The sequence below is a fragment of the Fundulus heteroclitus genome, chromosome 12 (genome assembly GCF_011125445.2).
Source record: "Fundulus heteroclitus isolate FHET01 chromosome 12, MU-UCD_Fhet_4.1, whole genome shotgun sequence".
In the NCBI taxonomy this organism is placed as follows: Eukaryota; Metazoa; Chordata; class Actinopteri; order Cyprinodontiformes; family Fundulidae; genus Fundulus; species Fundulus heteroclitus.
In genome coordinates, this window is record NC_046372.1 from 43,269,766 (window position 1) to 43,293,401 (window position 23,636).

Consider the following 23,636-nt stretch of genomic DNA (forward strand, 5'->3'; position numbering starts at 1 on the left):
ACGCCTTGTCAGTACTAAGACCTCCATACATGGGTTGCGTGTACTTCCCCTATCCACCACCACTCCCACCATTACATCTTTAAATGTAGCAGCTAAAAGCAACACACACAGCTGCCAATGCTAGTTCTGAAATGTTCTTTTTACTCAGATTAGTCAGGAATCTTCTCTGAAGAAGAGGGGAAAGGTGGGTTACCAGAATCTTTTCTGCCATCTGCTGAATCTGCTGGGACTTGCTCTGAAGCTCATCTTTCAGTTTAGTCTCCCGGCGCTCAACAATCTCCAGCCTTTTCACTTGGTTCTCAAGAGTCTTCCTTCCATCCTGAGAATAGTAAAATAAAAAAACAATAAAAAACAATAATGCACAAAAACACAAACTGGTAGAAACACAACCTCAGGTTAAAGAAAAGAATAGGGCCAAACTGAGACTTTTGCAGGCAACAAGTGGCATTGCGGGAGTTGGGGCAGCCTCCTGGGCTATTTGAGAAGTGTCACAATATAATTCAAATCAATAATAATAATTTAAAAAATAACTTTATTTATAGAGCGCTTTCAAGCAAAGTGTTGAACGGAGGAATAAAAATAATAAAACAAGGAATAAAACAATACATCTTAAAAACTGATGAAAGCAAAAAGGAAATACCAAATGGAACAATGTAACATCGAGCCACTTAAGATAGAGTGAACAAGTGGGTCTTTAGCTTAGGTTTAAAATCCTCCACAGAACATGCCTGCTGAATGTCTGGAGGGAGATTGTTCCACAAAGATGGGGCAGGAAAGAAAAAGCTCTTTTAGCTTTAGGAACATTTAGAAGACCAGCACCCTGAGATCACGGAGTGGAACATACAGGTACAGACGGTGAGACAGAAAGGAGTGTGCCACACCATTATAGAGCAAGAGCTTAAAATCAGCTCCAGCCTGAAAAGGCAACCAGTGAAGAGATGTCATCACTGGAGTAATATGCTTGGATTTTCCAGGTTTGGTTCAAACGTGAGCAGCCGTGTTTTTAACCATCTGCAGGCCTCTAGACCTTTCCCTGGTAACCCAGACAGGAGAGCATGGCAGTAATCTACGCGCATATACCCAAGCACATGAACGAGAACTTCTGCATTTTCAAAAGATGAAAGTTGTCTGATATTATGTTCCTCAGGTGATAAAAGGCAGTCCTTGTGACCTTTTTAAACGTGAGACTCAGAGGAGAGCACCGGGTCGAACCACACACCCAAGTTCTTTGCCTTGTTCCTACGTTTTATGACATAGTTTTCAATTTTCAAGGTGACATTTCTGATGTCCAATAACCATCAAATCTGTCTGACAGTCAGCACAGTTACCCTGAGTTAATGGTTAGACATTAATTAACTGTGTGATGTCATGATGCTTATTTGATCTGTTTAGACATGATTTATTCAATGAGTATTTCTAGGTTTCTACGCTCGTTCATTTCTACAGTGCATCATTTTCCAGACCCAGGCCCCATCTACCCTAACAAAGATATTTTCTCCAGAATTTGCACTTCTAGTCCATATCAACACAGCTGTGAAAAGTGAGAAAAGTGCTTTTAGAAGTTGAGAATTTTGTAACATCTCTTTGTCCTGAGTCAAATAAAGATTTTCTAATGAAAGTTCTCCTCTTGCAAGTACACTCCAGTATATTCCAACAGCCTGGCTGTCCCAGTGACCGCTGCACTTGGGCATCAGCGCTCCTACACACAGCCAGAGAAGTGAGGTTGGAGGGATACATTTTGTAAGTACTCTGGAAATTGTTTTTGTCCCTTCTGAACATCCAAGTGACAGTATTTACTGTACGTTAGTGTTTGTGCGATATTTCTGCTGTATCAGAACGTCCTAAAGCTCGTAAAAATCCCAACAGTGCCCATAAAACACAATCCATCATTTGAGGAGCAACCACTTAGGGTAATCAGTTGATCGGAAACCGATTACAAACCCGGCGAGACCAAAAACAGACAAATAGAAGAAAGATAACTCAAACAAAAACAGGAAACCCAAATAAGAAAACATCCATCCCGGCGTCCAGCTTAATCTAACTGCTCCCCTCTTTCCCAAGACGACCACCGAAGCACTTTACAAAAATCTCATGCCCCTGGTTGCAATAAATTCTTGTTTCAAGTGAAGTCGGAGTTAGAGCCTGATTCAGTCGGGAAACCATCCCTAGAGCCATGACAACCTTTTACATAAAAGTTATGGTCCTATACCTGAAGAAACCTTTGGAGAGAAAAGCTCACAATCTGATAGTTTTATGGAATAGCTTAATCTTAGGTAGAGCAGGCTAATATCACCAAATCAAGATGGACTCCTGGCAGAGAAGAATGTTGTAATTGAGAGGGTAGTCCCACACAGAATTGGTCTTAAGGTGTACAAACTAATGAATTTTAAGATTTTTAGTTTAGTTTGCTCTTCATCTCTTGCATATGCCTTTGTTTTTCAGTGAGATTGTGTAGGTTTAATGTCACACTTATTGTGGTGAAAAAGGTGTGTGTGTGTGTGGGGGGGGGCAGTTTTGAGATCCACTGTGAATGTGATCCAATTAAAGTTGGGGAGAATGACATGATTAAGAGACTGCGTGGCTTTAGCATTTGGCTCTACGATGGTTGAGCAGATGAGGTCCACTGACGAGGAATTACAAACACTTGTTGAAGCATAAAAGCTTTTTGACATGCCACCATCCAGTCACAGCACAAATGTTCGTCAGGGGGTGCAACAACTTGTCTTCTCGGGAACATATGGCCTCTTTGTGCTTTGCTGCGTCCTACAGCAGATTTATTTATGCAACACTTTCATCAGAGTTTTTTTTTTTTTATGCTGCAAAGACGACAGTGCAGCAGAGATGTACCTCAGTCTCACGGAGACGTCTGCGCAGACTGTCACTGGAGTCCTCCTTGTTCTGCAGTCTCTCCAGATCCCGCTCCAGGCGCTCTTTGGCCATTTTCATACTCTGTAGATGGTCTGTGGCCTCGGTGCTGGCCTTTGATGTCTAAAAAAGAAAATAAGCACCCATTAATGCCTCCACCTGGGTCGTTTTGAGCACTAACTTTCTCATGATTGTTTACCTAATTTGATTACATTTCAATTTGCTTAGCCCATTTGTTTCTTTCATTTGTTTCAGTTTAGAGTCATTTTTATTGTCACCGACCTACAAAATAAAATATTCAGATAACATTTCAAAAGGCTTCCACCTGTATTTACAAAATTTTCATCCAGATAGCAAAACACTACAAGTTAGTTTACACTCATGATTGGGAATATAAAAATTTAAAATAAATAAAGTCCAAACACAGGCTTTATATTTTCACCACATCAAATCAGACAGTGTTGGTGGACTGTGGAGCCAGAGGCACACGGAGGAATCTTCCGTTTAGAATAAGCTTTGACAAAGTCTATAAGCATCACCCAGCTCTTTTGGAAAGTAATAAGACCCCCGCTTCACCCTGCTGTTATAAACTCATTACACAGGTAAGCTGCCACATGTGATTATTTAACAAACTTTGTTTGTCCTAAGTCAGATCTCAGTGCCTGTTAATACCCCTGGAACCTTTTGCATTTTTTCACACCAAGAACTCAAAATGAAACACATTTTATTGGGATTTTACACAACGTGTCTATATTACATTGTCTAATTAGGAGATTTCTGAAGGCAGTTAGTTGCACTTGATTATATTTAGGCATATGTGAAGAAAGGGGGCTAAATTAAATTCAATATCAGCCTTTCATGATTTTAATTGGTAAAATTCTACGTTATGTCTACTTTATGTTGGTCAGTCACTTAAAAATCCAGTTTAACACAAAGAAGTTTCTAGTTGTAATGTAAGAGAATATGAACAAGTTTGAGGGCTATTAATATTTTACATGCATCCCAATGTGCGCTGACCCAGCTTCATCAGCAGCAGAACTTCCTTTATTCTTAGCAAAATGGAAGGCATTTTTAAATATTAATTTAAAAAAAAAAGGCGGTTAGGATGAAACGATCTAATTTGGCACATTTTAAGAGGAACCTTGCATTTCGGTAAGTTCCCAAAGACAACTTAATTGTTCTCTGAGCCGACACTTAATGAGACGCAGATTCCAGGAGAGACACGCAGAGAATGAATGAGGTCAGGAAAGGTGAAGAGCGAATATATAGACCCATCAGAAATTGTAAAGTGTCTGTCTGCTGCATTTGGAAGGACTAGCTCACATAAATTATTCATTATTCTACTCAGCAAAATATTCTACCTTGGCGAGCTTCTCTTGAAGGTCCTGGATCCTCACCTGCTGCTCAGCACTGGCCTGAGACGAAAGCAGACAATTGAAAATGAAAAGAACCTCTCATCCTTCATAATATAGAGAAGAATGTGTTAGTATTTACCAAATACAACAGATATAGTTATATCACAGCGGTACCAGCTTCTTAATCTACCTTTTCCAGTTTGGTCACCATCTCCTCTACATCTGCTTTGCCCTGCTCTTTGGCCTGTCGCAATAGAAGAGTGATTGTGATTGATGCTAAAACTAATTATTGCTATTTGCACCATTTCACATTTCCGTTTCCACTTTTGAACGATTAATAGCTTCAGTAATGTTAAGACCTTCTGAATCCTGTGTTGATAGTCTGTAGCCTTCCTCTTCAGCTCCTCGTTGGCCTGTCGAGAATCCTTTAGCTCAGATTCGTAGAGGTCGCTGCGGCGGCGGGCAGCAGACAGGTCCTCCTCCAGCTGCCTGATGGAAACTCGCATCTCCTCCAGCTGAGCATGGTACTCCTGTGCAAGGGCAACAGCAACAACAAATAAGTCCTGCTAAGAGAGACAGCAGAGGAGATCTGAGAGCAAAAATTATGAGCCAATTTTTGAATTAAAGACAAGGTTTTGTTTCTATTTTGTGTTGAGATTATTTGTTTTCATGAAATATAAGCTCTAAACTATATGGAAAAGGATATTCAACAAAATGTATGTCAATAAGCATTATATGCAAATTTAAAAACAAAAAATTAAAATATTTGTTTCAAGGAAACCACACAGTAATAAAGTACCTGTGAAATGTTTCCTTATAGCTTTAGAGAAATCAGCGGGATTCTATGCATGCTGAACACTGGCAGTCAGTGCAGGGGAGACATTTTCTAAGCCAAACAGTGACTGTCACTGAAGGAGTATTAGGAACAAATGAGCCTGACTTTCAATTTTCTATACAACTTAAGGCGTGTGTGCTGTGTCTTTGTAAAAACACCCTGGAAAAATTATATTTCTTGTGCTTGGAAGAAGCAGTTGTAAAGAAAAAAAAACTATTTCAAACATAAATTTATTGTTATTGATTATTTTTGTCAGTAATCCTTCATGCGCTTCCTTAAAAAAACACTCTTACCGATTTAACTTTCTCACATTTTATCACATTTGAACCACTCTGACAGCAATGTATTTTATTGGAAATGTATGTGACAGACCATGTTAGAGTCTAGCATAATTGTGACTTAAAGGAAAATTATACCCCTCAATATCATCTGTGGCATTCAAACGTGGTCTCATGATTACCAAACAGACAGGGTTTAATTTTACATCGCTATAAATTCAGCTGTTCTGTTTCTGGCCTCAGAGATTTGTTAGAGAACAACCAGCATCATGAAGACTAAAGAATACAGCAGACAGGTCAGCAGCAACTTTGTGGAAAAGTTAAAAGCAAGGTTTAGAAATAAAAGTATATCTTTAGGCTTTGACGTGCCACAGAACTCCTTTCAATCATGTCAAAATCTGGCACAATCAATCAAACTTTATGATTACTTACTTTCATTCATACCGTCAAGTGTAACGTAAAGTGCTTTACAGAGATTAAAAACAGAATGACATGAATTTAACTACCAGAAACGCACCCAAAGAAATGAAGTATATATATATATATATATATATATATATATATATATATATATATATATATATATACATACATACATAATTTGGTTTATAGCTGTACGAAGCTGATAGAGACATACCCCAAAAGACTTGCAGCTATTACTGCAGCAAAAAGTTCTACAAATACCAACTAAAAGAGGGAAAATGGCAATCCAAGCAAGATTCTTCAGATTCTCATTTGAATTTTTAAACATTCTTTTAGTTTTCATTCACCTCACAATGAATCACTACCTACTATTACGTAAAACACCTAAAACAAAGAGATACAGCAGTTACATCTTGACAAAATGTGAATATTAGGAGTTAGGCAGCTGCTTCTCTCAACATTAAATAACTTCCAAGTACACAGATTGAGGGGTTTTCAGATCTATGTATATAGTATATGCATTTCAGTTGTTGTTTTATTTATTTTCTTTTTGCTGAAATAAAATGTGAAAGTTGGCTTTCGAAAAGCTAAAGCTCTTACTGTAATACCTCAGGTCTGATCATCCACATGAACATGTACATTTCTTGTTTTAAGTGAATAGTTCTTTTTTTTTCGTATTTGAAATTTCCCCGATGTAAAGGTTTACGGCTCTTAATTGATTTACCACATAGTCTCTAATTGTCTCTGCAAATGAACCTGCCCCTGATCTCCCTACTTTGTTGATCCAACAGCAAAGGACGTCTCGCTGGAAATGATAAACACTGCAGTCGTATGACAGAGCGTGGGAGACAGATGCTTTTTAAGATGAAATGCTAGATTTAGCTGCCGTTGAGTGCCCTGCAGAGAGGCACCAAAGGGAACACAGGGGAACATAATAAGCACGAGCAACAAATGTGTCATCATGAAACTGAAGAAACAGACAGAGTCTTATTGTTTTAAACGCGCTCCAAATGCTTGGCTTCATGCAGCGATTCAGCCGCTATTTCATTTAGCTGTTGGATTTGCTCCGATGTGGGGAAGTCTTTTTTTTTTATTTACACAGCACAAAGATGTGCGAAGGGTTCCGTTTTTGGCTACAACCCGTGAAAACTGTGCGTTTAATAATTGGTAATGACCTTCAGGGAAATAAACTTAGAGCTAGTCCGGCCTCAGCTTCATGAATGCTAACAAAGACCAGTCTCTCCACCGGCTACCGGGAGGTCATTATACGTGAAATCATTACAGGTCTTATCTGACATGTTCATGGGTTTTACTTCTATTTTAAAAATGCCTTTTAACAATAGGCAGAGAAAGAATAAAAAGTCCTGGTTAGGTATCATTTTCTCATCGCGCCCCTCCTTTGTGGAACAGCCTTCCTGAGGACAAAACTAAACCTAAAACATATCGTATTAAATTGGCTTCTAGTGTGCTAAGACTTTTTTTAATAAGCCGTATTTCAACAATCACTCCTAATTTATTTTACATTAAAGCTTATGTACTATTATTTTTTAATTTGTACTGTTAATTTAGTTTTTAAACTTTAAATGAAGTGTCAATTTATTTCTTAATTTAATACTTTTTATCAATGGTATTAGGCATCTAACCTCGGTTTAAACACTTGTAGAATGTAATCTTCTTATTTGCATGTGCATCTCTAGTGTTTTCAGTCCAACATTAACCCGAATACCATCTCCATTCCAACAAACTATCCCAGTCCATGTTAATGACACATTCCTGTAATATCTGTTGTGTTTTTCAGTGCTGCTTTTGTTCCGTGTGACCCTGTTGTTTATAAAAAGCGCTCCACAAAAAAGTACAGACTGGTTTATTATTTGATATAAAAACAACAAATTAGGTTGCCATCCTGGTAAAAAAGTAACTTGTGTTAAGTTCCCTCTATAGGTTGCAGACCTCTAATTTTATTGGCTCCTTACAGGGCATAGAGGAATTAGATGGAACAACAGGCCCCCAAGCAGTCAGGGTTTCATCCTGCTATCTTCTTTAAAGACATTAGTGATTATCTTCAACCTTGTCTTTGTAGAACTGCAAATTAAATTATATAGGTGCTTTATAGTCCCTGTGGGGAAGTACAGCTTGGGTTCTATGATGCTCAAACCGGGGAAGGTACTGCAGGTTAATGTCTCACAAAATAATTTAAATAACACTTTCTTTGGACATCCTAGGAATAGAATTATTGAGTGTGTCACTGCAAGATATGATAAGTGATGCCTGATCCAAATTATAGATATGAATATGATGATATAGCAGTGCTGATTGAACTGATCCTTTCCTGGACTCCACGTCCTGATATCTGTCTAATCACAGAAACACTGTAGGATTGTCTCTTCGGTTACTGCTTTATCTGAATTTTATTCATCAACCAATGTGGAATCATTGGAGAACAGGTTTTTAGTCTTAGTTTTATTAAACCTTCATGATTGTCAGTGTGAGAATATCTTATATAATTTCATTGTAGCCAAGCAAAACAAAGTTGTATTCCCACCAGCACTTTCCTCTCGAAGGTAAGCGTATGTAAACAGGAAGCCATCGAGAAATCTGCCAAATGTAGGAAACACGCTGTGAAATCCCTGTTTTTACGTGCAGGGGGGAACGAAATGAACAAAATTTGGTTGTTTTTTTCACACAGTGTGGGCAAAGGGCCTCAGCACCCCATCTCAACAGCCTGCCCACTGCATCATTTTTGCTCCCCATTCTAGGTATATGGCTCCCGTCGCCATGGCAACCACCGCACAATGTATTCAGAGCTTCTGTAACGAGTGTAGGCAGAGAAAAACAGGTTGCTTTAATATTACCTTTTCTTTTTTTTTCAATAGATACACACAAAAAGAACTGTACAATGAAAGCGAGAAGATATTTTCAAGCTCTGGTCGAAACGAGCGATCAGGTTTTAGGACTAATTCACGCACCTTCCCTGTCATGTTGCGCAGGTGTGTCTTTACATTACTAAGTATTCATTAGGTTCGGCTGAGTCCAGCTGCACTTTACGGAAACCCCAGACATGAACCCTGTTGCAGTAAAAATATCAGAGACACAGCAGCTTTCCTTCACAAACCTCCAAGAATGCAGATTGACATGAAAGGATTAAAAATAGAAAATGACAGTAACGATAATTTACAAAGCGGCTTTACAACAGAAGACATTTCTACACGTCTAAAGTGTTTAGTCTTACAGTCACTGTCCCTCTACAGAGAGTGGTGGGCTTTCAACATGTTGTGCATGTCTAATTAGCCCTGACAGCCCCCACACAGCCATGGTGGCTTGACCTGCCACGCACATCTGGCTGCCATCGGGAGATACTCCTAATCTGTTTTACTGAAAAGACACGGACATTTGTGCTTTGCTTTCAACGGGACTTCCTATGGCTGGGTCTACAGTGATCTGCAAAACTATTAAGATTAAATTTCTCCCTGGACATTTTGTAACGTCACATCCTCAAACTGCTGAGTTACAAGTAAGTCGGATTTTGTGTGATAGGCCAACAGAAAGTCGAACATAATAGTGAAGCAGAAGGAAAACGGCACGTGGTTTTCATAATAGCTTACATATAGAAATTTGAAAATGTTTTTGCACCAAACCCCCAGTCATATCTGTTTAGATCCACCTTTCACTGCAATTTCTGCTGGAAATCTATTTAAAAATATCTCTCCCAGCTTTGTATATCAGGAGGCTGAAAGCATAACTCGGTCAGTTTGGATGGAGAGCACTTTAAAACCTAACTTTTAAAATATTGCCACAGATTCCCAGTTGGATAAATGTCTGAACCTAACGTTTAAATATGCTTTAATTTAAACCATTCCCTTAGAGCTCTGGTGGTTCTGCGCTCTAAGCTAAGGTTGTTAAGCTGCTTGAACAGACCAGGGCGCTTTATGGCTCCTGGGCCAGATCTGGCCGGCTGAATGCCTTTGACCGCCCCAAGTGAGTTAGTAAAAGTGTAGATCCCATTACTTGGTCATAGGTGCACAAAATGAAATGATATGGCTTTCATTTTCAAGACCACTATTGCTTTATCAACATTACGCTGCAAAAACAGATTTAAAAACAAGTAAAATGTTCTTAAAGTTAGTGTATTCGTCCTTGATTTGAGCCAGTAAATAAGATTATCTGCCAATGGAATGAGTATTTTTGCCCCTAAAATAAGATAATTAGACATCCTGCACTTGAAATAAGATGATGTAGATGAATTGTTCCTATTTTAAGTGGGAAAATCTTATTCTATTGGCAAATCATCTTATTTACCTGCTCAAATCAAGGACAAATACACTCATTTAAAGAAAATGCTACTTATTTTTAGTTCCGTTTTTGCAGTGTATCTATGAGCTTATGCACCTCAGCAAAGTGTTGAACAGCTTTCACAAAATTAACTCTAAGCACTTAAATATGTCAGCTAACATTAAAAAAGGACAATTAGTGCAGAATCCAGAGTTTTAACCAACAGACTTGAGCGTAAACCTGTGTGCTTAGTACAAGGATTACAATTTGAACCACCATCATGAGAGTGAAACATGAGAAGTACAAGAATTTGCCTCATGCAGCACGGGCACAAGCATCAGAAGATGTGCTAGCTAAACTTTGAAAGCAGCTAGGATTTTATTCAAACAATTTTTTTTTTTACAAAGCTTCACTCTGGCAGGGATGCGGCAGTAAGGACCAGCCTCGTTATATACCACAAAATTACAAGATATGCTGAGCCATTATCAAAGACCGTTTGGTGGAGTCTGCAGCGCTAATTTTCCCTCAGGAAAAAAAACAAACAAACAAACAAAGCACATTTGCAAATATGTCTCTTTTGATGTGCACTGTAACAAGGTGGATCGAGGACATTGGGAGGAATTTGGTGCTTCAGCGGACAGCTTTGACTTGCTTTTATTACCACTTTCCTAGGGGCACTGCATGGCAAGTTTTAAAGAAGACTTCAAAACAGCGAAGAGTGAAATGCATGTGGTTTTGTCTCTCTTTACTTATCGTGTGGAAAATCCACTTCTTGATGTCCAGCTTGAACTCACTGAGCATCGATAATCTACCGTCAGAGCATATTAAATCAGTGTCACTGTTACAGTTTTAGTCTCACTTCCCACACTTGAGGAGGTAAGCTCAGAGGATGTTTCTCTTTGGATCTACCAACATCTGTGAACAAACATAATGAAATGCAACAAATCCAGACAAAGATCCTCTCCCAGTGATGATCACTTGTGTGTGGTCCTTTGCACTAGTTCAAGACCAAAACAGGCTGAAGCCAGAAGACCTTAGTCTACTGTGCATACCTAGAACCAGAACCAAGGAGAAGGAGCATTTAGTTCCTATGCTGAAACTTCCAGAAAACTGTAAGTGCGGAAAAGCCTGAGTTCCTTTAAATCAAGGTTAAAAACACATTTGTTTAGGATTGCCTTCGGTTTTTCTAGTTAAACTGTTTTACTGAAACATCATTAGTTTAAGTTTGTAGTCCAACTGTTTTTAATATTTTCTTTCAGTTTCCATTTCCTCATTTTTTCTTTTGTTTAAAATTTTCTACATTTTTTCCAACTTGCTTTTATTCTGTTTATATTTTCCTATGCTTTAATCATGTAAAGCACTTTGCGATGTCCTTGTACTGAAATGTGCTATATAAATAAATTTGCCTTGCCCAGATTTCTCTCACTGACCACTGAGAGAACTGAGTTAGAACAAACCAAGAACACTGGTGTGCAGCTATTGTCTTTTATTGCTTAAAGTTATTATGATGTGGATGTTTGCCAGCTACTTAATAAAATTCTGATGTCATTTTATGAATATCTCAAAAATTTTTTTATAAATCTGAACGGTCCTCCACACTTGCTTGATGTACTTAATGTACTGTTGTTTTGCCTTACTGTTGGTTACTGTTAGTCGATACACCTGTTTGTCATTAGGTTATGACAATTAAACAGGGCAAATGCTGAGATTTCTAATACTATATATATATATATATATATATATATATATATATATATATGTATATATATATATATATATATATATATATATATATATATATATATATATATATATATATATATATATATATATATATATAATCTGTCCCCAGGGAAGAAAAGCCCACCAATAGTATGATGTTATAACCGCCGTATTTCATACTGTCCATGAACCAGTCAGTTTAGGCAGATTTGTCTTTCTATTTTCATTTTACAGACTGAACAGAGCTCTGTGAGATGTTCACAACCTGCCTGCTTTGTTTCTGGGTTTTCATAATGCTGTTTGTTCACTGATGCTCTTAAAGTGTAAAACCTTGAAGCTTTCACAGTATAGCCTGATTTATATTACCTGATATTAAATACAATTGTTGGCGGCAAAGAGAACTGTTCCTTGAATGAGGACATGAGAACATTTTAAGTATTGTTGAGCTGGATTCATAACAGCATTGAGTGGTGTACCCATCTCAGCCCACTGACCTATGTGTTCGATGGTTAAGGTGTTTTCGCCCTACCTGCTCTTTGATCTCCTGAAGCTTGTTGCTTTGCTCCCGGATGTCATGGAGCAGCTGGAGTGCTTTGTCATCTTCTTGGGTCACTTCCATACGTGCTTGTTCTAAACTGCGCTTCAAACTCTGAAATGAATGCACAGATGGGTCAGATGGGTTTGTTTGGTGTACCCGTCTAAACATAATATAAAAGACTGTGAAAATCTCAAAACATGGTAATTTGACTTCATAGTGATTTTGAAAAGCTATTGAGTTTACTGAATACATGAAGCTATAATTGCTTTTCCAATAAGAACACGCACATCATGAGCAATCAAAATTTTTTTAGAAGCATCTGGTTTTTAATTGCTGTCACACTCACACTGCATTCTGTGATGTAAGTCGCCAAGTCTTGCTCCAGGATTGTCCTCTGAGTCTCTGAGGCCTTCAGCTCGATGTCTTTCTGCTGGAGAACTGACTCAAGGTCAGACATCTTTCTCTGGACCAGTGAGATCTCTTGTTCAACCTGGACAGTACAACACAACATACAGTAGACCATTAAGACCTCAGAAACCATCTAATGGATTTCCTTTATGGAGTTTGACACTATTCCTTCTAATAGGGCTGGGCGATATGGATTAAAAATTAAATCTCCGATTTTATCATACCAAATCCGATTCATCGATTTTTTCCTCCTTTTTGTTTCATAAAAACAAATTAAAGAAATTATTTGAAAACCTTGCTTTTTATGTCAAGCATTTCGTCAGGGAGTTGACCTGAATTCAAAGTGCAACTAAAAACAAGCTGTGAAACAGGCTTGTAAAACAAGATGGCAGCCGTGCCATTATAAAGAATGAAAATATATTCAGCATCACATGCTGTTCTCGACATGGAAACCCAATGAGTGTATTAACAAAATAAAATCCAGATTTTTCAAAAATGAAATCTTAAAGAATTGTAAATTTGAATTAATCGATTAAATCGATTTATCGCCCAGCGCTACCTTCTAACAGATAACATCACCTCAATAGACTTCAATGCCATTGAAATGCTATTTCAAAATGTTAAATAATTTCTTTCAGAATTTGTTTATCAAAGAATAAATCCCAGCATGTTTAAATATCTCAAGCAAAGGTTGTGAAGACATTTGGAAACCAAATTTCCAACTGAAAACATATATGAACGGGATTTGACACTAAAATTACCACCAAAGAGAAGAGACTCAAAGAGCTCAACAGCCTAAACACCAAAATAGACTCGTATATGTGTGCACATCAGCAGTGGCGGCCTGTTAATAAGGGTCGCTAAGGCAGTGCCCCCAACATAAAAAAGTATAAACGTACTAAAATGTATGAGATAAAAAGTAACATCTGTTCACTCATAAAATGTGCCTGGCCTTTGTTGTCCATTCTGTTTTGGGGCTATTTTTCTGTGCAGTCCTAAATAGCGAGGAACAAATGAGGTAGGTATGTTTTCAGACATTTGGATTCCACGGAACTCCGTGCCGGCCTCTAATTGGTTACTTAGCTAGTCTCTGAGTGCAGCCCTCTGCACCCCTGGCCAATCAGGGCCTTTTATGTCATTCTTCATCCAATCAGATTAATTCATGACATGCATCAATCAAAGTCACAACCTCTGGCAGCTTCCACGTGTGGATGCGAAAGTCACTCTAACTCACAGATACAAACAGAAGGGTCGGCAAACAACAACGACAAGACAGGAGAAAACGGCGCAGCCTAAGAAAACTTGATCATTCATTTACAAAATAATACATACTCAAGAAGAAAATAAACAGATACAGGAATATGAACTGGACCGACTAGACTTAACAATTCAGCACCGGACAAGTGAGCGTTGTTGGAATCATTAAAGTAGAGTTTACTGTTGTGTTGTGCCGATGCGCCACTGGTTGACTGTAATCACCGCTGCATGACGGTGAATCTATTTGTTTTGTCCCATATGTTATTGGGATTAGTGGGAGATTTGCTGATTTAGCAGTGCATAGGTTGAGTAGAACTGCAGACTGGAGAAACAGCAGGGCTCACAGCACAGTCACAGATAATCACAGTAGTCAGCAGGCAGTATGGCTGATCTAACACAGTAAGAATGAGAACAGAACATGTCCTCACAAACACATGCAGTCACAATGTGGCGTTTTCAGACACATAAACCAGAGTCATCACAGCAGTGGAAACAAGTCTTCGTAGGCAATCACAGCGTGTTATTTAGGAAAAACAACAATCAGCTGTAACACTTTCGAGATTTTAAAGACCTACAGCGTTGGAGCATGAAGTGCAGTAGATATGTGTCATATGCTGCAGATTTTCCTTTTGTTGAATTATAATACTTATAAATCAGGGTGTAACAAGATTTTATTTACAACATTTAAAACGGCATAATGCTGATCAAAGGGAACGCTGTCCCTCAGCGCTCCGTGCTGTCAGCATGTGACGTCATCAGGCAATGCAAGCATACTATTAGCTGCCATTACAGGCCCCAGATGTTAGGGTGAAGGCTTTAAGCTTGAAACACTGTGTTTATGTTTGACATTTTTATTTCACAGTTAAAGGAAGTCGTAGTGTTTACAGATTTAACCGCGCACTGGTTTGTCAGAGAGTCACTGTCAAGATACGAACGATTCGTAAGCACAGTGAGAATACAGCGACTAGCTGTTAGCCATTAATAATGTAAAAGTTGCCATCTGCTTCAGAGCTTCCTATCAGCGCCAAACTAAATGGTTATTTCAGAGCCTGGCTGCATGTCTGCTTCAAAACTTAAACTACCTAAACCGATAAAACATGGACTTATTTTACAGTGATTCTTTAGAACACAGTTTCTTATTTGGGAAACCTTTATTCTGTTGGTGAAAACAACAGAATAAATGTTTAGTTTTCTTAAATTGTTTCCCCAAAATCTGTTCTTATAAACCCAATGTTGTGTATTGTCACATAAAATGAATGTATTGGTACACTCATGATACCAGTCAGGAGTTTATAGCCACATAAGCTCGTGAAAAAATACTGGTAGGTTTAAAGAAAAATCTATGTTTTTTGAGAAAGTGAAACTCATTTAACTGAAATGCGTAATTATGTATAGATTTATAAAGATAGATTATAATATATACAGATTGATTACACATACAGTGAAATATTTGAAGCTATTGTTTGTTGTCAATTTGGCAAATATGGCTTACAGATAATGAAAAACCCTAAATTTAGTGTGTCAGAAAATTTGAATATTTTGCTACTTAGTAAATTAACTCAAACCCTCTGCAAAGGTTTCTTAAACCTCGTAGTGGTTTCTCAGTGTGGGCCAGTAGGTGTCACAATCATGAAGAAGCCTGCTGACTGGACAGATGTCCAGAAGACGGTCACTGAGTCCCTCCACAAGTGGAAGCCACAAAAGATCCTGGCTAAAGAAGCCAGGTATACACAGAGTGCTGTATCCAGGAATATTCATAGAAAGTTAAGTGGAAGAAAAAAGTGTGAGAAGAAAAGGTGCACCAGCAACAGGGAGAATTGCAGCCTTGAGAGCATTGTCAACCAAAATCTATTGAATAATTTGGGACTGAGGCTGGAGTCGGCGCATCAAGAGCCACTAAGCTCAGACAAATTATACACATGGGCTCCAACACGTTCATTCCTCATCTCAAACCACTCCTGAACCAGAGACAATGTCTGAGGCATCGTCCATGGGCTAAGGAGAAAAAGAGCTGAAATGTTGCTCAGTGGTCCACAGTCCTTCTGTCAAATAAAAGTAAATTCTGCTTTTCATTTGAAAATCAAGGTCCCAGAGTCTAGAGGAAGTGTGGAGTAGCTCAGGATCCATTTTGCTGGAAGTCCAATGAGAAGATTTCACTGTCAGTGATGAGTTCGGGTGCCTGCCAGTGTCGGTCCACTGTTTTTGTGAAGTCCTCAGTAAACACTGCCATTTGGCAGAAAGTTTTAGAACATTTCATGCTTCCTTCTGCTGACAACCTTAGTGGAGAGGCTGATTTAATCCTCCAGCAGGACTTGGCACCGGCCTAGCCTGCTTCAGTGACCATGGTGATGCTGTTCTTGATTGGCCAGAAAATGGGCCTGACCTGAACCCCAAAGAGGAAGGTGAGAGACCCGACTATACAGATGACCTGAAGGTCGCTATCAAAGCCACCTGGGCGTCCTAAACACTTCATCAGAACCACAGGCTGATCACCACCATGCCACACCGCACCGATGCAGGAATTCATGCTAAAGGAGCCCCACTAAGATATTGAGGGCATAGAAATGTACATGCTTGTCAGAAGCCTGAAATTTCTCATTAAAGTATCCCTTTTTTTATCAATGTTGTGTAATATTTAAATTTTCGATACACTGGAGTTTTTCAAGAAATAAAGGCTTGAAAAATGTCACGCCTTTAGTATTTTAGTGATGAATTACTGAAATACTGTAGAGACGTTTCACTTTCTGAAATGAGTGACAAAACGTACGGAACTTTTTCACAATATTGTATTATCTTTAGATTTACCTGTACATAAAATTAAGAAAACGGGTGCATAAAAATAGGAGAAAGGAATACCCTGACAGCAAATCCTTTTAATTTGCACCTCTTTTTGCAGGCGCTCTTGTTAATGCAGCCATTCGTTAGACTTTGTTCCTAGACAGCAGAAGAATTTGGTTTGAAAAATTTACATTAGACATTTACGTACCCCTAAACAGTCCGACGTGGGGAGAGTGGCGGCACAAGCGTTACGAAAAACCAGGAAATTAAACTGACGGGTGATTTTTCTCCCTCTCAACACAAGTTCTTCCCATCGGAGGTAAGACTCAACCACATACCTGTGACATTTCTTGACTACCTTGAGTGTGAGAGTAGTTTGCTTTTTCCGGAGAGATGGTCTTAACTTGAGAGCTGTTGGCTGTAGCCAGTAATCTGGAACAAGACAGAAAAAAGATGTTTGATATAGAAGAGGAGGAGAAAGACGACAACCATGCTAAGTCCTGCTTGACAGTTAAAGTGTGTGATTAATGCTCTTGATGAAACACCTACCTTTCACAGACATTACAACGTTTCAGGAAAGGATATGAATAGTGATGTAGGGTTATCTTTAAACAGAACAATAGCACTTGCCAAGGCGGGGAACTTTTTAACAGGAGGAAATACTGTTGTCATTTCAGAGTACCGACACATCAGATTTTAAGACTTGTCACATTTTACAGGTTTGCGCCAAAGACAAGCAGAGAAGGTGCACCGTTCACGGAGGAAGTCTTTACCAGGGAATGACTGAAGATGCATATTCTTGGGATTAAAAGTGAGATCATTTTGTATCTCAGCCGAGGCTATGAATAGCCTCCTCGTGTTCACACAACAGCCTCCCTTACCACCACTGGATATATTTGGCAGCTTTTGTGATCAAGTAGCAGGCAGAAGAATGAACGACAGAGAATTTCTATTAAAAGCACAGGCTCACCTCCCACTCCTCCTTACAGTAACATGCTCAACTCAGGCTCAGCTACGAGTCTCTGCTGCTGATGCTGCTGCTGCTGCAAGACTATTTTTTTAAACAACAAACTCAAACCATTTATTCTGTGTTTTGTAGTTCACCATTTTTACTGTGTTCTGGTACAAAGCCTTTATTACTGAGACCAGTATTAAATGCTGCTTAGAAAATGCCCTGCAGACGGTGATGATATTTCATAATGTTTGCCCAAATATGTGAACGATGGAATCATTAAGTGAGAAGTTGGGATGTTAACTAGCACAAACGAACACACAGCATCTTCCCACAGCACCATGCAAAAGTATTCACCCCCCTTCAACTTTTTTACCTTTAGTCACATTTTTATCTTCAGTCACATTTTTATCTTTAGTCACATTACAAAAACAGATTTAACTGGGTTTATGCAAACTAAATCCAGCAGTTAAATTTATTTATTTTTTTATTTTTTTACCAAATCTGAAAAGTGTGGAGAGCTTTTGTATTTTTATCCATTTATCCATTCTCTAAACCTGCTTATCAGTGCAGGGTCAGAGAGGTTGCTGGTGCCTATCACCAGCGGTCAATTGGTCAGAGGCGGGGTCCTCCCTGGACCAGTCACCAGTCTATCACAGGCCAGCACAGAGACACGCAGGACACACACACACACACACACACACACACACACACACACACACTCAAACATCCTTGTTTAAAATCCAAAGTGTGGACGGTGCCTTCACTTCCATTGACTTCCATTAATTTTCAACCCTTAACTCCAAGCCCAGAAAAAAGTGAGGACCAAAAAATGCCCATACTTTACATCAAAGTCTTCACTTTAGAAGTAAAATGAACAAAAATGTTCTGACTCAGCAGCAAGTACAAGTACACAAACACACACACCTAAGGGCGAGGGACCATTTAACCGTCATTTAACAGTCATGTTTTTGGAAGCCGTAGAACTTGCAGAGAACCTCCACAATCACAGGGAGAACATCCAAACTCCACGCAGAAAGATGTCAGATAGGAGTAGAAAATGTCTGTCATCATCACAAGTCTTGTATTTAGGTTTGGACTTTGCGCCATTGTAGCTCTGGCTGAATGTTAATGGTCACTATCCTGCTGGACGGTGAACCTCTGCCCATTACTCAGTCTTTAGCCTCTAACAGGTTTTTCAGCCAGGATTGCTCTGTTAGCTCCATCAGCTCTGACCAGCTTCCCTGTCCTGCAGAAGAAATCAGTCCAACAGCATGATGCTGCCACCACCGTGGTGTGTGATCACGAGTTTGTTATTTTCTAGCCTCAGCAGTATGCATATCGGTCAGAAAGTTTCATTTTGTTCTCATCTAATCACAGTTTATAGTAGCGTTTTTTCAAGAACTGCTTTTTTCTTGCAACTCCTCCATCAAATCTGAGAAGTGCACAACCAATAGTGGTTAACTAATTCTCCTACATGAGCTGTGGACTTTTGTGCAGCTCCTCCAGAGAATGTTCACCTTGCCTGGGCGCTCCGTTTAGGTGCCATGTTTTAGTAGATTATCAGATGATGGACTGAGTAGTTCCCCGTGACATGCACAAATATTAGGATCCGTGGATTCAACTTCTCCACAACATTTCCCCTGATCTGTCTGTGGTTTCTAGATTTCCTCTTTGTTTACTAATGGTCTCTAACAAATCAAACAGAATGGATTTGTACTGAGATTAAGTTACACAAAGGCAGATTAACTAGGAGACTCCCGATGGAAATGATTTGCACTGGATTACCACTTTTTGAAGTGGGAGTACAGGAGTCTAAATACAAAAGCATGCAACACATTTGAGATTCTTATCTAGAGAATGTTTTTAAAACCATGCCTTAATTACTTTTTTCCCTGCCAGTTTTGCAACAATTTGTGTTTCTCTTTCATGTAAAATCCTAATAAAACCCATTGACGTTTGTGGCTGAGCATGTAAAAAAATGTAAAGAAGTTCAATGGCTAGAATATATTTGAAAGGCCCTTTATGCTGACAGCTCGGCATGATTTGGCGTCATTTACTTCTTGACAATGTTGAGAACTTCCTCACCGGTTTACCAGTGGTAGAGCTGGTGGTTACAGGGTGCCATGGGCGCATGAGGCACCAGATGGCAAACAGATTTGGCCGTCTTCCTCCCAGATTCGAGCGCAAGCTGACGCTCCATAATGAGCTGTGCTAACACACTCTGCAGCTGGGATCCTCTGCAATAATTAACTCTCTGAAAGCAGTTACTAATAGCTATACTTTTAAAAGCTCATTATAACTACACGGAGGACAGTATCACCACTAATCTGTCTCATTCATAATAACCGAAAAAACCTCCGACCCGTTTAATGTAAAGTGTTCGTATACAGGTTTGAATCCGGACATCGGTTGAGTTAGCATGGTGCCGCAATCAGTTTGGACGATTTTCCTTCTGTTTCTTCTTCAGAGTGCACAGAGAACAGAGCAGTAACATTCCTAGAAGAACTATGGGCTTCATCTCAGTTGAGGAGCTTTTTTTTTTTTTTTTTTTTTTCGTGGGTTGATTAAAATGTGCTGGGCCTGTGAGTCAGAGTTCTTGAAGAGGAGGAGGAGTGGAGAGAGGTTGCATCCTAGTCATTGTGCTGCTCTACATTCAGTCTGGATGAGCAAGGCCAGTGCCACTGTATGGGCTGTAGGCAGGAGTGAATCACAGACTTGTTGAAACGGTGTAGTGGCACAGATCCTTTTCCAAATTCCAAACTTTCGTGTGCGCCGGTTCTGACCCTCCACTCCGCATGAACTGTGGCATTTTTGCTAACTGTCATGACAACAACAAAATGCCATAAGTGTAAGGAGCGTAGAGTAACCCAGTGCTGCCCCCTCCCTACCTGTTGCTACCCACTGACCAAAACGACCAAGCCGTCTTTACTAAGACACACGACTCATTGCTACAAGCTGAATTTTATTTGGGGCCCCCACTTGCAGTTAAATCCTCCGTACAGCCCTGACCTCTTTTTCAGGAAATCGTGTTTGAGTGGTCCTGAATTCTTTATCAATGCAGCCTGGTTTATAGTTTAAAACTATAAACAGTCTGAGCCGCGCCGCAAACTGCTTATTATTTTATCAGTTACGCTCCATTTATCCATTCATGTCAGAAAAAATGGCACTGGGCGGTAAAAGCATTCACATAGAAAAATCTAGATCATGTCCCTGAATGTTTTAGAAAGAGACCATGGTGAATAAACAGGGAGTTATTATACTTACACTTACTTATTATCTCTTCAGGAGTCACAGTATGCGAGCAGATGGTCAAGGGCCAGGTTTAATTATGGATTCTTAAGCAACCACAGAAAACGGCTGTTATTTGCTGATCTATTTACGACCACTTACGTAGTGTATGAAATGTTTACTCAGCTCAAACGCAAACACTGGAGAATATTAAATTATATTTTAACTTTTGAGTTTGGTACGCTAATTTTCAAGGTCCATCTCGGTGCAACTTGTCTGGTTTCAGGTAAAGTACTGTTGGGGCTCCCTGGGCCAGCAGAGGGAGCGAAGCAACAGCAAAGTCCACTTAAAGCGTGTTTACGCCAGATGCAAATGTTATCTCTATGTAAAGGCGCATTTCAGGAGCGAAGTGACGATCCGCGATGCAAACGAGGATTTTCGAGCGATGACAATGGCACAAAATTGGCGAACAGAGTGAAGCCAAAACGTGGTAGATGTACAAATAGAGCGAAGCAACACTGCAAATAGAGCGAATTACATACAGCATCGTGACTTGCTCTGTAAAATGTATCTCGTCCGGAAAAAAAACGATAATTTGATAGTTGGTGTCACAGAATGAGATCCGTCTGCCCTGGGGCAGCAGGCCCTCGTGCTGGAAGGGCAGCCATCCACCCAGCTACAGGTGGTGGTAATTACTCGCCACACCAGGTGTATCTTTGGATACATCAGGGGAGCCGACACCGTCGTTCGGTTTTCCACCTTACATACAGCACCGCGACTCGCTCTGTAAAATCCATTTCCCCGCTCCGTGACTTGAACAAACAGGAGGAGCGGGCAAGCGGATAGACGCTCCTTCTAATTGATATCGTGGTGAAGCGGGCAGGCGGGAAATGGCTGCGATGTCGGCGCGTTGTCAGCACAAACTGCGAGAGAAAGGCAAAATGTCAAGCATCCAACGGCAGGCGATTGCGTTCGGTGTGAACATAACCTTAGGTTGTGGGCCAATAACTCTTGTATTGAGGTAATGCTGCTTTAAAGCCACCCATCCATCCATTTTCCAAACCGCTTTATCCCTCATGGGGTCGCGGGGGGTGCTGGTGCCTATCTCCAGCGTTCACTGGGCGAGAGGCGGGGTACACCCTGGACAGGTCGCCAGTCTGTCACAGGGCAACACAGAGAGACAAACAGGACAAACAACCATTCACGCACACACTCACACCTAAGGACAATTTGGAGAAGCCAATTAACTTAACAGTCATGTTTTTGGACTGTGGGAGGAAGCCGGAGTACCCGGAGAGAACCCACGCATGCACAGGGAGAACATGCAAACTCCATGCAGAAAGACCCAGGGGTGTACTCGAACCCAGGACCTTCTTGCTGCAAGGCAACAGCGCTACCCACTGCACCACTGTGCAGCCCTTTAAAGCCACATTTGGCAAAATATGAGTGCATTTTCTCTTAAGCCGCCGTCTTCAGGCTGACAACAGGAGCAGATAGCCCGGCTAATTAATTAGTGTGTTACACTTAAGTCACTCCATAGAGAACATAATGGGGAAAAAGTTTTCATATTGAAAACGGCTACCATATTTTCAAGGTTTTCTCCTACACGCTTGCTGAAGTATATGTATCAAAACCAATCAATGTATTATACATAAAATTAGAATCAAGGTTATGACAAGCCGTACGAGTATGTGTAGCTTATTATCAGACGTTTGTGGTCTTCAGCCAGAGCTGAAGACCACAAAACGCCTGGGATTGCCAGCTTTGCCTCTCCTTGAACTGTCCAATGACTGAGCTCTTTCATAGTCATCGGCGTCCGTGTAACAAGGTGGAGTGCAAACACTTTGACATTCCACTGAGCCTAGCACTTGAATACTTTGACGCTGAAGTATTATTTATTATTATAGTGGCTGAGTGGAGTGAATATCGCAATCTGTAAAAGTATGCAGAGCGCCTGGAAAGGCACTTCAGAAATCCAGCCTATCATTATATCACAAACCCTGATGACAAAGAGGATCAGTGTGGGCTTCTGAAGAAGCGTTTTGGGAGAATGACAGATATGCAGCGGTGGAGATCTCTCTCTCTCTCCCGCTCATCGCTGCTCACACAATAACAGATAGGTAGAAGAGTCAGGTTTGCTTTTAGAGCGTACTCAGGTGGATTTCATTATTACTTCTTTTTAGGATTGTTTGCCACCAAAGGTCAGCTCAGATTAAAGATGAACCGCTGGCAACGAGTTGTCGTCTTGACTTACCAACAACTATTTTATCACCATTAATCTATTATTACATCATTCCTACATAGCATCCTCTGCCAGAATAACCGAACTGCCATGCAACAAATCTTTGCTGTATTTGTTTATATGATATGAATCCCAAATTATTTTTCATCTCTTTTTGACATACACGCATTTGGCTCTGCGTGGAAAAGTCCTGTCAGAACTGCAATTCCTGATCCAGCTGGACGGGCGCCAGAAAAAAAAAAAACCAGCAAGCTTCCTTCACCTCTCCTCTTCCCTTGCCTGCTGTTTCCATAGCGATAATTTTCTCCAGCTACACTCTTTATCTTTTCATGCTTTTCTCTTTACTGACTTTGCGATTTTTACCCTTCTTTCTGTTGTCAGACTCCTTAAGCCCCAGACCAACAGGGGGTGAAATCCTCTGAAACATCCCCGCTTGGCACACGTTCGGATCATTTTAAACTTTGTCGTTGAACTTCCTCAGTC

At 40.0% G+C, this 23,636-nt stretch overlaps 1 protein-coding gene across 5 annotated transcripts in view; it reads right to left on the reverse strand.

Moving 5' to 3' along the window:
* Positions 1–23,636, reverse strand: part of LOC105940396 (citron Rho-interacting kinase) — a 69,861-nt gene that overhangs the window by 45,612 nt on the left and 613 nt on the right. For all 5 annotated transcript variants that reach the window (XM_021308855.2, XM_036144644.1, XM_036144642.1 and 2 more), the window contains exons 2-9: positions 17,067–17,160; positions 12,632–12,775; positions 12,277–12,396; positions 4,580–4,750; positions 4,411–4,464; positions 4,227–4,280; positions 2,848–2,988; positions 194–319 (exon numbers count right to left, since the gene is read on the reverse strand). In XM_021308855.2, the coding sequence (XP_021164530.2) occupies positions 194–319; positions 2,848–2,988; positions 4,227–4,280; positions 4,411–4,464; positions 4,580–4,750; positions 12,277–12,396; positions 12,632–12,775; positions 17,067–17,075 (819 nt within the window). In that variant the 5' untranslated portion in view covers positions 17,076–17,160. The remainder of the gene's footprint in view (positions 1–193; positions 320–2,847; positions 2,989–4,226; positions 4,281–4,410; positions 4,465–4,579; positions 4,751–12,276; positions 12,397–12,631; positions 12,776–17,066; positions 17,161–23,636) is intronic.